The 12,828-nt window shown below is 40.1% G+C and overlaps 1 protein-coding gene across 1 annotated transcript; it reads right to left on the minus strand.

Moving 5' to 3' along the window:
- Positions 1 to 1,440: 1,440 nt before the first annotated feature.
- EMB3003 (2-oxoacid dehydrogenases acyltransferase family protein) lies at positions 1,441 to 5,432 on the minus strand. Its single transcript, XM_087332319.1, has 6 exons — positions 4,368 to 5,432; positions 2,831 to 3,022; positions 2,613 to 2,700; positions 2,207 to 2,277; positions 2,002 to 2,085; positions 1,441 to 1,869 (listed from the first exon to the last, which is right to left on the minus strand). The coding sequence occupies exons 1-6, from the start codon at positions 5,388 to 5,390 to the stop codon at positions 1,765 to 1,767; spliced, it is 1,563 nt and encodes a 520-aa protein (XP_087188445.1). The 5' UTR covers positions 5,391 to 5,432; the 3' UTR covers positions 1,441 to 1,764.
- Positions 5,433 to 12,828: the final 7,396 nt, after the last annotated feature.

The following is a 12,828-nucleotide window of genomic DNA, read 5'->3' on the forward strand; positions in this document are numbered from 1 at the left end:
AGGCATACGACACCCTCCTCATGCCAAGAGAATATATTGACTAGCTAGATACCAAGACGAGGCCTTCCTTTGTCTTAGTGGATATCTTCTTCCTTCAGTAACCAGCTTAGATTCGGTTTCTTCTGCCAGCTCATCTTCTAACTCAAATTCATGTGCATCAGTTGAGTGTCGACCGACTCAGGTTCAGCTTCATTACCGACTGCTGTCTGTCGACGAAGGGGAATGCCGACTCCATGACAGTGGTCGACGGGGAAGATGATACTGGTTTTTGTTGTCTCCAGTCTTCAATCGTCTTCTCTTCCATGAATACGACATCACGACTCCTTACTACCTTCTTATCAAGAAGATCCCACATCCTGTACCTAAAGTCATCTTTCGAGTACCCCAAAAAATATGCAAGGCTTGGACTTGCTATCCAGCTTTGACCTCTGATCTTTAGCAACATGCATATAAGCTAAGCATCCAAACACCCTTAAATGCTAGTAAGACACACTCCTTCCTATCCACACCCTTTGTGGGACATCCCCCTTTAGGGGCATTGATGGAGACCTGTAATACGACTTTGGCAATTTTGCATGCGACAACATGCTTCTTACCCTTTTCATTATGGTCCGATTCATTCTCTCCGCTAGACCAAATGTTTGACTCTATGTTGTACCCATTCAAGTGAAGGTGTTTTTTGGACTATGCACATCTTCTTCTAGTTGAGTCACTCAAATTATTGTCTTTGAATTTTTTAACAAAGTGGTTCATACAATCTTATAATAAATATTGAGATATTCTATCACTCTTATGTGTGAAAATCTCTAACGATGCATATTTCATACGAATCCTAAAACATACTCTAGATCATCCATTTCACAACTTTCCTTGCTATCCCTAATTACTATTTGATTGTAGATAAACACAAGCCCCTTTATAAAGCTTAACTCCTAGACAACCCCATGTTACCATGTTTCACAAGTCCTTATAGGATAACTAGTTTCCTACTTATCACCCTTGACCCATTTAAAAGAAGCCTCACATTAGTCCATTTAGTTATGCTCATAATATTATCCTCATTTTCAAAACATTGCACTATTGCAATGACAAAAATCAGAATTAGTAAGTTTGATTTAAGTAACTTACAGAGAAGTTATGGCATGACCAAAATCATCTCTTTTATTGATTCCTATTCATAGACTCATATTTCACATCGTGACATAATTAAATTAATATACTAGACTACTAACATAATGGATGGGTAATTTCCCTTTGGGACAAAACAATGCAATTTGCCGTAAAATGCCATCAAACCCATTATCAATGGTTGTAACAGAATAATCAGCTTAATTCGATGGAGTGACTCAAAACTTTTATATTTTGATTCAAACATACAAAAACAAAACCAGAATATACAAGCAAATTGAAGAAATTAAAATTGAGATTTTTATTCTCATCACAACAGCCAAAGTAAAATTGAAGAAAAAGAATCAGGTGTCTACACAGATCTGTCAGATTTTCTCGAACGATATTAATACCTATCTTGCTTTCTTTATTACTACACAACAACAATGGGCATTGTGCAGCCTACATCTAATATAATATTTCTCCTGAATTCCAATGCTAAATATATATATATCCCATCAATTTCAATGTATAAATCTTCAATACGAAAAGAAATCTCGAGGACCCAATTCCATTGCATTTTTCTTGCAATTGTAAGCATGAGGTAGACATTATTTTAATACCCATCTCTCATCGTAATGTATTGGGTAATCCTTTTCAAAATGTGAGATCTTTCGGATCCTCAATTATTTTGGCTAGAGTTTGCAAGAATGCTGCTAAATCTGCACCATATATTATCCGGTGATCAGCCGTCACGTTAACCTGACATGGTCACACAGAAAAAATTTGGTCATCAACTTTTTTTTTATGAGACATAAGAATTCTTCCTTGAGACGAGAGAATTTTTCCTATGAATATTTGCACACAATTTCAAAGATTTCTGCTTCATAATACCTGCATCTGATTCTTGATCCCAATAAGCCCATCTGAGGTTGCCACAACAGTTGGTCGCGAACCACCAACAGCCATAATAGCACCCTTTAAATAAATTAAGAAAGAAAGAATAAAAAAATGGTTCATGAAAAAACATTAAGAGCAAATAATGCAATAATATACAAATATGTGACAATGATAATAATCATAGTCAAGGCCAACTCACAGTAGCTGGTGGTAGGATTGCATCAAAACGATCCACTCCAAACATACCGAGATTCGAAAGAACAAAGGTTCCTAAAAAGAAGAGACAAAGCAAAACCACAAAATCTGCATTAGAATGCCTATGGAATCCAAGTAAAGTTTATTGCAGTTTAGAAATAATGCATCCATACACAAACATTGTTCAAGTAAAGTCGGAATCAAGAAGAAAGACGAGCAAAACTACAAAAATAATGCACCTATACACAAACATTGTTCAAGTAAAATCGGAATCAAGAAGGAAGACAAGCAAACCCACAAAATCTGCATTAGAATTCCAAAGGAATGCAGTTCAGAACTAATGCATCCATACACAAACATTGTTGAAATAAAGTCAATCATAAACTTCGAAGTTCATTTATGTTCCTTACCAGTAGTATACTCATGGGGTTGTAGCTGTTTGGCCCTTGCCTTATCAACTAGCTCTTTCCACTTCCGAGAGAGAGAATAGATATCCAACTGTGCACAAAAAACAAAGGGAATTCAAACGATTTCCTCGGGGCGACATGTTTATAAACTCCAATTTTTCGCAAAACAATAATTCAACAATTTCCTCAGAAGCAAGGCTTTGAACCCCAATTTTGTTTACCTTATCGGCATCTTGTAAGACAGGAGTGATTAGACCTCCATCCATGGCTACAGCCACAGCGATGTTGATATTAGCATTGTAGGTAAAGCTCTTGCCATCCTTGCACGCAGCATTAACTGCTGGATGTTGAACTAAAGCAAGGGCTGTCGCCTTTGCAAGAAGTGCTGTCATTGTCACACCCTTCGACTTGATCTGAATTAAAACACAACAGCGGGAATAAGTGTCATGGATCATCAAAATAGATGCAGTAGAGAGAATATGATTCTATCTCTAGCAAAGGACAGGCATCATGTGGCTATACAGTTTGTGCAAATCCACTCATTAATTATTAATCTGAGTTAGCAGTAGAGAAAAATTGATTCTCTCCTGACCAAGGACATGCATCATCATGTGTTAAAAGTTACAAACTAACTTGGGTCATGATCTGCCATGCTCCATGATGATTACTTACATGCATGCATATTCTCTCTAGCCCAAGGACATGCATCATCATGTGTTAAGTTACAAACTAACTTGGGTCATGTTCTGCCATGCCCCATGGTGATTGCTCTGCCATGCCCCATGATGATTACTTACATACTCCCTTTACCAGGTACATGCAGGCCCCATATCTACATACATTATAACTACTACATGCATGTTGACCTGTCTTGTTCCCATGATGCTGATAACCCATAGAACTAAATTTCGCATGTTAAACCTTCCTGTACCAAAGCATTGACTACTAAATGCATGTTGACCTGTCTTGTTCCCATGATGCTGATAACCCATAGAACTAAATTTCACATGTTCAACCTTCCTGTACCAAAGCATTGACTGCATCGCGATACATTTGTTTTTCTGCCATTTCTCTATGGCCATACATTACCAACTGCATGCAGGCCCCATATCTACATACCTTACAAACTACTACATGCATGTTGACCTGTCTTAAATCCATGATGCTGATAGCCCATAGAACTAAATTTCACATGTTCAACATTCCTAACCAAGGCATTGACTGCATCGGTGATCAGGGCTATTAAAAATAAGCATGCATTGACGAATACAAGATGCATTTTAAGTGATAAAGTCCATAAATACAACATGCATTTTGAGTGATAGAGTCCATAAAAAACAATATGCATTTTAAGTGATAAGAGTCCATAAATACAACATGCATTTTATGTCATCTTAACCCAAGATAATGCTAGCCCATAAAAACTAAATCCCAAGCTTACCTTCTTGTAGAGAGCAAGATGCATAATTTTTAGGCGATCGAGTCCATAAAATACAACATGCATTTTAAGTGATAAAGTCCATAAAATACCACATGCATTTTAAGTGATAAAGTCCATGAAAGACAACATGCATTTTATGTCATCTGAACCCAAGATGATGCTAGCCCATAGAACCTAAATCCCAAGCTTAACTTCTTGTAGAGAGCATCTACAACATGCATTTTAAGTGATTGAGTCCATAAAATACAACATGCATTTTATGTCATCATAATAACCCAAGATGATGATAGACCATAAGACCAAAATCCCAAGCTTACCTTCTTGTAGAGCGCATCAAGGGCATCGGTGGTGATGGTATACCCAACCCTAAAAGTAGGCACCGCCAAGCTTTCAACCATGTTCCGTGACACAGCATTCTGCATGGTTGAGAAAGGAACCACATTCCCTGGAACAATGCCTGGAGCTGTCTGAACTGGAGCAGGAGCCCGAGGAGGAGGAGGAGGTGGAGGAGGCAGGACAGAAGGAGCAGGGGCAGTTTTGCCCGCTACGGGGGCAGTTTTACCAGCTGCCACGGCAGCTTCAACATCTGCGGCCACAATTCGTCCGAGCGGCCCCGAACCCACAATGCTCGCCAGATCTACCTTCAAATCTTTGGCAAGCTTCTTGGCATATGGCGATGCGACAACCCGCTTACCTCCATCCGAAGCCGGGTGTCGGGTCGAGAACAAGGCGGCGGCATTATTCGGTTCTTGTTCAACCTTAGCAACAACAGGTGAAGGGGGGGGCGGTGGTGGGGCCGAGGTTGCAACCGGAATTGGGGCTGGAATTGGGGCTGGGGAAGGGACCGGTGTTGCCGAAGCTCCTCCATTAGTTGATGATGAGGCAGACAAAGCCTTTGATTTTGCTTCTTCCAGCTCTTCTTCGGTCTCGGCCAGGATGCCGATGGCTGCCCCGACAGGTGCCACCTCCCCATCCCCGACCACGATGGCTGCCAATATACCATCATAGAAGGTCTCCACGTCCATGTCGGCCTTGTCCGACTCCACTACTACAACGCTCTCCCCTTTCAAGAGCCGATCCCCTTCGGATTTCACCCATGAAACGATCTTCCCCTCGGTCATGGTGGAGCTAAGCGCAGGCATGAAGATCTCTCGGACCTTGGCGAGGACGACGGGTGATCGGCGGTTGCGGGCGGGGGGCAGCGGGAGGGAAGGTTTCCATGGAAGCTTGGAGCCACCAAAAACAGGGGAAGAAGAGGAAGAAGGGAGAGGAGGTAGTGTGGGAGTTGTGGGAGAGGCTGAAATTGCACCACAGCATGAAGGGGAGGTAGCCATAGCCATAGAAGACAGAATTCCCCACCTCCTTTTCCTAGAGCTATGATCTGATGCTCTGTGATTTATATATATATAGAGAGAGAGAGAGAGAGGGAAGGAAGGAAGGAAGGAAGGAAGGAGTGATTCTTGTTCTTTTCTGTCCTAATGAGCTTTCATATGTATATATTTTATTTTTATTTATTTTCATGTATATTTATTTATCTATTTATTTTCATGCATATTTATTTATTTATTTTCATGTATATTTATGTATTTATTTTATATTTACTTATTTATTCTCATATATATTTATAGATTTATTTGTTTATTTTATTTTCATTTATTTTATTTTTTTATTTCGTATATTTTTTATTTTCATATTTATTTATTTATTTATTTTATTTTTCATATATGTATTATGTATATATATCCTTTTTCTTTTTCTTTTGTAAAATTACACAATTATATTAATTGCATGTAAAAAAAACCCCTATTACAACTTGTTAGTCATCTTTACATACATAGAGAGATACATATTCATAACATTACCATGAATATGTCTCTCAACATCCCCTAACCTTTCTTATAAGACCAAATGACGAATGTGATGTCCAACTAACTTACATACTTGTTTCTCTTCATGATTGAATATGCTTGACATCTCCAACAATGAAAATTGCCATAAAAGGAACCCTTTCAATCTCAACACATAACGGTGTACTCCCCTTTGTTCATCAAATATAAAAGCATTCCGCATATGCCAAATAAACCAAAGCCCATAATACCTCAAATATTCCAAAATAATCTGAAAAGAAGAGAAACCATTGTGATATATATCCTTTTTCTTTCTCACATGCAATGCAATACATACTCATTTGATTGTGAGGGAGAGAAGAGAAACCATTGTGTCTTGACCCTAATTCACATTAGAGGTTTCCTATTCGTATGTCAAAAAGAAAGCTTGATATTCGAAATCCAGACACGATCGATCCCCTAAGTGCACCCAATAGTCATTCCTTGTTGTTCGCTTCGTCCTCCTCCTATTGCAAAGACTTGTCGGGCTGCCTCCTCACCCCCACGTTCACATGCTAACTAGACATTTGTCATGTGCCATCAGCTCAACCTCTGTGATCAATCTGCCCCATGCCTCTCTCGTTTCTCTAGTGAAGATCCTCCTATCAAATGAGACTCTTGAAGATGCTTCTTGGTTAAAGTGTTCTAGATATGGGAGCTATTACAACCATCAAGTGTATATATGACGATCCTCCTATCAAAAGAGAGTCTTCAAGATGCTTCTGGTTTAAAGTGTTCTAGATATAGGAGCTATTACAACCATCAAGTTGTGTTGTGATTTGACGTACGCACTGGAGAACACAATTACTAACCTTCACTATTCTAGATGAACTAAGATAAGAAATATATTGTAAGCAATCTGATGTCCACGTAAGTTTACCTTTGGTGTAATAAGAGATGATTACAAGTGTCAAGGCACGATGCAAAAACTTTGTGTATTGCAACAATGACAATATTTCTCTTATCATTGTTATTTGCAATCCAATAAACTTTAAAGATAACTCTCTATTCAATGGAAGCATTTTTCAAACAATGTATCTACAAAGAAGGCATTATTGATATTAATAGCTCATTAAAATCAAACAAAAAGTGAGAACCGATTATTGTTGTTGGAAAGCATTAGATTTGGTATAGGCAAATGCAAATTCTATAATGAGAAAATGCATTGGCTTATATGGTCCAAGATCTAAAAGGAGATAACAACAAAAGTGGAATGACTTATGCACAAGGTCATCAACGAAGATGATTGGTTGATAAGTTATGCAACTAGTTAGCTTTTTATGAAAAGAAGATTCATACTAAGAACTTAATAAATAATATTCATGGTATCTGGAATGGACAATGACACCATATCATAATCTTATTATGGCCTAGAATGAATGGTCAAGAATCATAATGCTTTGGGGCAACCAACTAGATTGAGTTTCAAAAATTGGAGTCATTATTGACATCACATGCATCTCTCTTAAATTTCTATGCATTAAAGACGTCCAACTTATTGCTAGCAAACCCATCATTTCTTATGTTTAGATCAAGTCATACTCTTGGCTCCATTGTGTGAGATATTGAGCATCACATGATATAACTATGAAACACTATACGCATAATGAAAAGAGATGAAGTGGCAGGATACATATGGATTTGAATAAGCACAAAGCACCACCTTGAGGTTTATATTGCATCATGCTACTTCCCATTTGTATGGTCTTAATTCGCCCCTTCCATTGGATCATAGATGATAGTCTTGTTTAGGACAAGAGATTATGAGATGAAACCAATTGAATGTTCCATAAGCAACTAGTGCAAGATATAGTGTTAAGAAGATCCACCCTAGAGAAAGATCGATCGGATTTCCGTGTGGATGTGTCAGAATAGGATGGGACCACCGGGGTTTCAGACTAAAGAGCCGGTAAGGGAAGAAGCGTTAGCTGGACTGGTGTCCGGATATCTCTCGTCAGACTGTTGTTCCGGAGTCGGTGAGAAAAAGGGGATTATCCTGATTGGATCGGTATCCTATCCAAATCGAACAAGTCTCCTGATGCTTGACGGCGAGCACACGGGCTCGGCACACATTATTGGCTCTGGAATTGCGCCGGTAAGCAGGCAATGAGCACCCGGGCTCACACACCGAACACACACACTCGAACGGGAATAAAGCAGAGATGAGATCGCAAGCTCTGGACACGACAGGCACACAACAAAATAGAAATGACACGGAATCACTGGGTACGAACAGTGACTCGACAAACACTAATAATTAACAAAGGAAAATATGACTACAACCGGACGTGATCGGCAACACAAAGCTTCGAGCTCTCAACACTCACACACACAGATGCTAGTGAGCCTCCAATCGGGAGCACACGGCTACCAATGTGAAACGGAGGGCACAATGACCGGAACAGAGAGAGAGAAAGTTTGTAGAGCTCGGTCCGACAACACCTCCTTCTCTGAAATCGTGGATCCCAAAACAGTTCAAAGCCTCCCCTTTTATAGCCCAAAGGGGGAGCCGTTACATCATGTGTAAGACAACCGATTCCTCCCCACACATTCTTCATTCTTCTCTTTTCATGGAACATTAAAGTACTTATCAAATCCTACTACCTACTGCTTACCAATCCTATGTTATTTACATATGTTTGTACATAAAGACAACTTTGTGCGCATCCGTACACACCCCCGTTCCCGCGCTCTTTGGCCCCTTTCTCCTTGTAGCCGGAATTCCCCACGACAACGTCACGATGTATGGAAAACATATATTGATGCTTGGAAGTGCACATGGAGTTGCTCATGCATAAAATGCTAAACTAATGGAGAAAACGAATTGTAAACACATGATGAAACCATAGGAAATAAGCAAGTACAATCGATTACCTTATGAGTAAGCTAACCTTTTATACTGACATTGGTCAATTTAAGATGTTAGAAAGACTACTAAGGCTAGAGGTTGGTCATGCCTTCTTCTTGTTAACTCTAGCATACGCATGAGTGGATGAGACACGCTAAAAAAATACTTGAGTAAATACCCATGAAATGTTTGTGGAGGAGCCTTTAACACAAAAATTGCTATGCTACATGATGAATTGATTACAAATGGCTATACCTTGGAGTTCAGCTGCCATAAAAAACACCTCAACGCCCACATGTATAGCTCCCATAGATATCTTCTCATCCTAGTGCTCACAAAGAAGTTTTCATCATAGGAGAGCTCAAACGATATGTCATGTCATTAGAGAAAATATAGAAAAGTGAGTCATCAAACTAAGAAAAAAGTTCTATTACCATCTTTGAGCTAGAGGATATCCCTATGGCTTTCTCATAAGATGTTTTCACAAAGTTTCCTACTCATCATGGATACCACTACTCACTATGCCCTCACCACACAATGAGACTCAACACATATAGGCTCCTTAGCTTGTAAAGAAAAATGAGAAGGCACATCAGTTCAGTAATATACATTGGTATGTCACAACTGGAGGGAGAAAATACAGAGATCGCTTATTTTTATATGAGGAGAAAGTTCCTCTTTATAAAGGCCAAGATATGGTTGTTGGGCTAACTAGCTGTTGGAAATAACTAGCCGTTGGGCTAGCCGTTATAACTTTTAAACATTCTCAACACTCCCCCTCAAGATGAGCGAAAAATATCTACTAAGCCCATCTTGTCACACAATCTAGTAAGACTTATTGGCCCAAGTCCCTTTGTAAGACAATCTGCTACTTGATGTACAGTAGAAACATGACTCAATTTTAATATTCCATTATCAAGATTTTCCTTGATAAAGAATTTGTCGATTTCGATGTGCTTGGTCCTATCGTGTTGTACCGGATCGTTGGCAATGCTGATTGCTGACTTATTGTCACACCACAACATCATCTGATTTTCTTGATTCACCTTTAGTTCTACTAGGAGAGTTCTCAGCCATAACATCTCTGCAACTCCTATAGCAATAGCTCTATACTCTGCTTCTGTTGTTGACCTCGCTACTACTGACTGTTTCTTACTCTTCCAAGAGACCAGATTGCCTCCAACAAACATGCAATATCCTGATGTGGATTTCCTATCATCAGCACAACTAGCCCAATCAGAATCACAATAGCCTCAATGTTAAAATGACCATGTTTTCTAAAGATTAATCCCTTCCCCAGGGCACCTTTGAGATATTTCAGAATATGGTACAACGCATCCATATGATGTTTCCTCGGATCATGCATGTAGCAACTTACCACACTTACTACAAATGAAATATATAGACGGGTGTGAGTCAAATAAATCAGCCGACCTACCAATCTTTGATACCTTCACGATCAACTTTCTCTCCTGCAAGTTCAGTTAGCTTGATCTTTTGGTCGATTGGAGAAGCTACGGGCCTACAATCCAACATTCCAGTTTCTGTGAGAAGATCTAATACATATTTTCGCTGACATAGAACAACTCCTTCTGCTCCACGAGCTACCTCAATTCCAAGAAAGTATCATAACAATCCTAGATCCTTCACCTCAAACTCTTTACCCAATTGCACCTTCAATTGGGCAATTTCCCCTTCATCGTTACCCGTGATAATTATATCATCCACATACACAACAAGTAATGCAATGTGCTCCTTGTGTTGTCAAAAAAACATTGTATGGTCTGCATTTATCTGTTGGTATCCCATACCGACCATAGCCCTTCTTAACCTGTCGAACCAGGCTCAAGGAGATTGCTTCAATCCATGTCTGCAAACCCTACCTATTGTTTGAATTGTACCAAAAACTGGGGGGACATCCATGTACACTTCCTCCATCAACTCTCCATGAAGGAATGCATTTTTACATCTAATTGATGTAATTTCCAATCCTTATTCACTGCTAAGGAAATAAGCATTCTAACAGTGCTCATCTTCGCCACAGGTGCAAAAGTCTCATCGTAGTCAATGTCGTATGTCTGACTATATCCTTTAGCTACCAATCGTGCCATGTATCGATCTATTTTTCCCTTTGGGGTCTGTTTTATTGTAAACACCCATTTGCACCCAACCACATTCTTTCCTAGTGGTAGTGACACAATCTCCCAATTTTTGTTCTTCTCAAGAGCTCTGAGTTCTTCTTGCATGGCCGCTCTCCATTGTGGATCTTCTTTAGCAACCTGGCAACACTTGGTTAAAGTGACAAAGTTTAATGATGCAGTGAAGGCTCTATGTGTAGCTAATATGTTAGACTAAGAGATAAATTGAGCAATATCATGAGGAAAACCATAACGATCAGGAGGGACTCCTGCATTACTGCGAGAGGTCCTCCTAATCTTTATAGGAGAAGGAGAGGAAATCATATCACCTGTGATTTCTGGGTTTGGGAGTTCTGTAGGTATTTCAGAAGTCGAGGCAGGTCGGAACATGGAACTTGATGGCACATGTGTCACTGAACATGTGTTCATATTTCCTTCTTTCTGCCTCCTCTTCCTTGTATACACCTTTAGCTCCCCCTCAGCTTGAGTCCCATCACATATAGGCTCCTCATCTTCGTTTCCTTCTTCTTCCGTACCGCCTACGCTCACTTGTTTCTCAGCTGATGTACGGATCAGTAAAGGAATTGATCCTATTTTTCTCAACCTCTCACCATTATCTCTATTGAGAATCAAGCTCAACCTAGTCTAGTGTGTGAACACACCCTTGAGAGTGTGCACTCAAAGGTCAAAAGTCACCACTCTTATCTACACATTAACTATGTGTCATAGAATCATATTCTATGACACATAACTAATGAGTTTTCACATTCCCCATGACCCATGAGCTTCGGTAGTTAATGAAGAGAGAGAGTGACTATATAAAGCACTCTCCTCCTACTTTGTAATTAATTCGGTTAATCTCCTTCGTAATATACATCGTCTTGAGTATTTTATTGTTGTTCAAATCTATCTATCTTGTGTTTCTCTCTCACTCTCTCTCCCTCTCTCCCTCTCTCTCTCTCATACACACACACTCACAACACATATCTCTAGTGTATTCCGCTGCACAAGAATCACCATCGATTCTTTACATGGTATCAGAGCGGTTTGGTAGCTTGATCTCGTCCATCCACGTGTGTTGAGCTCTACGCCGACATTCAAGAAGAACCGGCTCATCGCTATCGTAGTGCGACTACATAGCTCGTATTCAAGAGAGAAGAAGAAGAAAGAAATCTACATCGAACACCATGAATACTCAAATGGGGAGCGCTCTCCCTAGCAAGAAGTTGGATTGAAACAACTTCACATCTTGGGAGTACAAGATGCATCAATTCCTTGTCGGTCAAGGCTATTGGAGGTACATCAAAGGAGCACAAGAAAACTGGCCCGACCCGGAAGACGCCGACTATGCAACATGGGAGCAAGCGGCGAGTTGAGTAATGTATTGCTTGGCGACATGTGTTCACGGCCACATGCTCGGCTACATTTGAGAAGTCGAGATGCCGAAGGAAGCGTTGGGAAAATCTACGAAAGATTTTTGCCACCAACACGACCGCGAGGAAGCTTCAACTCCGCCAAGAGTTGAACAACATCCAACAAAGGGATATGTCCATCACAAACTACACCTTGAAGATCAAGGAGCTTTGTGATGCACTCCGCTCAATAAGTGTCAATGTGGAGGATGACGAAATGGTGCAAATATGCCTCGGTGGCCTTGCACCACGATTCGGCGCGATGCGGACCATTGTACTAGCACGGGAGAATCCACCCTCCTTCGATCTTCAATCTATATTATTGGTCGAAGAGAATCATGTTTGAACAAGGAGCAATGCCTCGGAAGGCCACATGCTCTACACGCATTCGAATGGAGGAAGAGGACACGACTGAGTAAGAGGCTGATTCGGCCAAGGACGAGGTTCGACTTACGACAACAACTCCCAATTTCGGCAACAAGATGGAAGCCATT

Source organism: Azolla caroliniana, unplaced genomic scaffold (assembly GCF_043228905.1).
Source record: "Azolla caroliniana isolate FFs.n. ecotype wild unplaced genomic scaffold, voAzoCaro1.0.p SCAF_16, whole genome shotgun sequence".
Classification (NCBI taxonomy): domain Eukaryota; kingdom Viridiplantae; phylum Streptophyta; class Polypodiopsida; order Salviniales; family Salviniaceae; genus Azolla; species Azolla caroliniana.

Coding starts and splice junctions, on each gene's coding strand:
- EMB3003 (XM_087332319.1), bottom strand. CDS start 5,390: ATGGCTATGGCTACCTCCCCTTCATGCTGTGGTGCAATTTCAGCCTCT. Junction 3,023..4,367: donor TTGATGCGCTCTACAAGAAG/GTAAGCTTGGGA, acceptor GTTTTAATTCAG/ATCAAGTCGAAGGGTGTGAC. Junction 2,086..2,206: donor CAATCCTACCACCAGCTACT/GTGAGTTGGCCT, acceptor ATTTATTTAAAG/GGTGCTATTATGGCTGTTGG.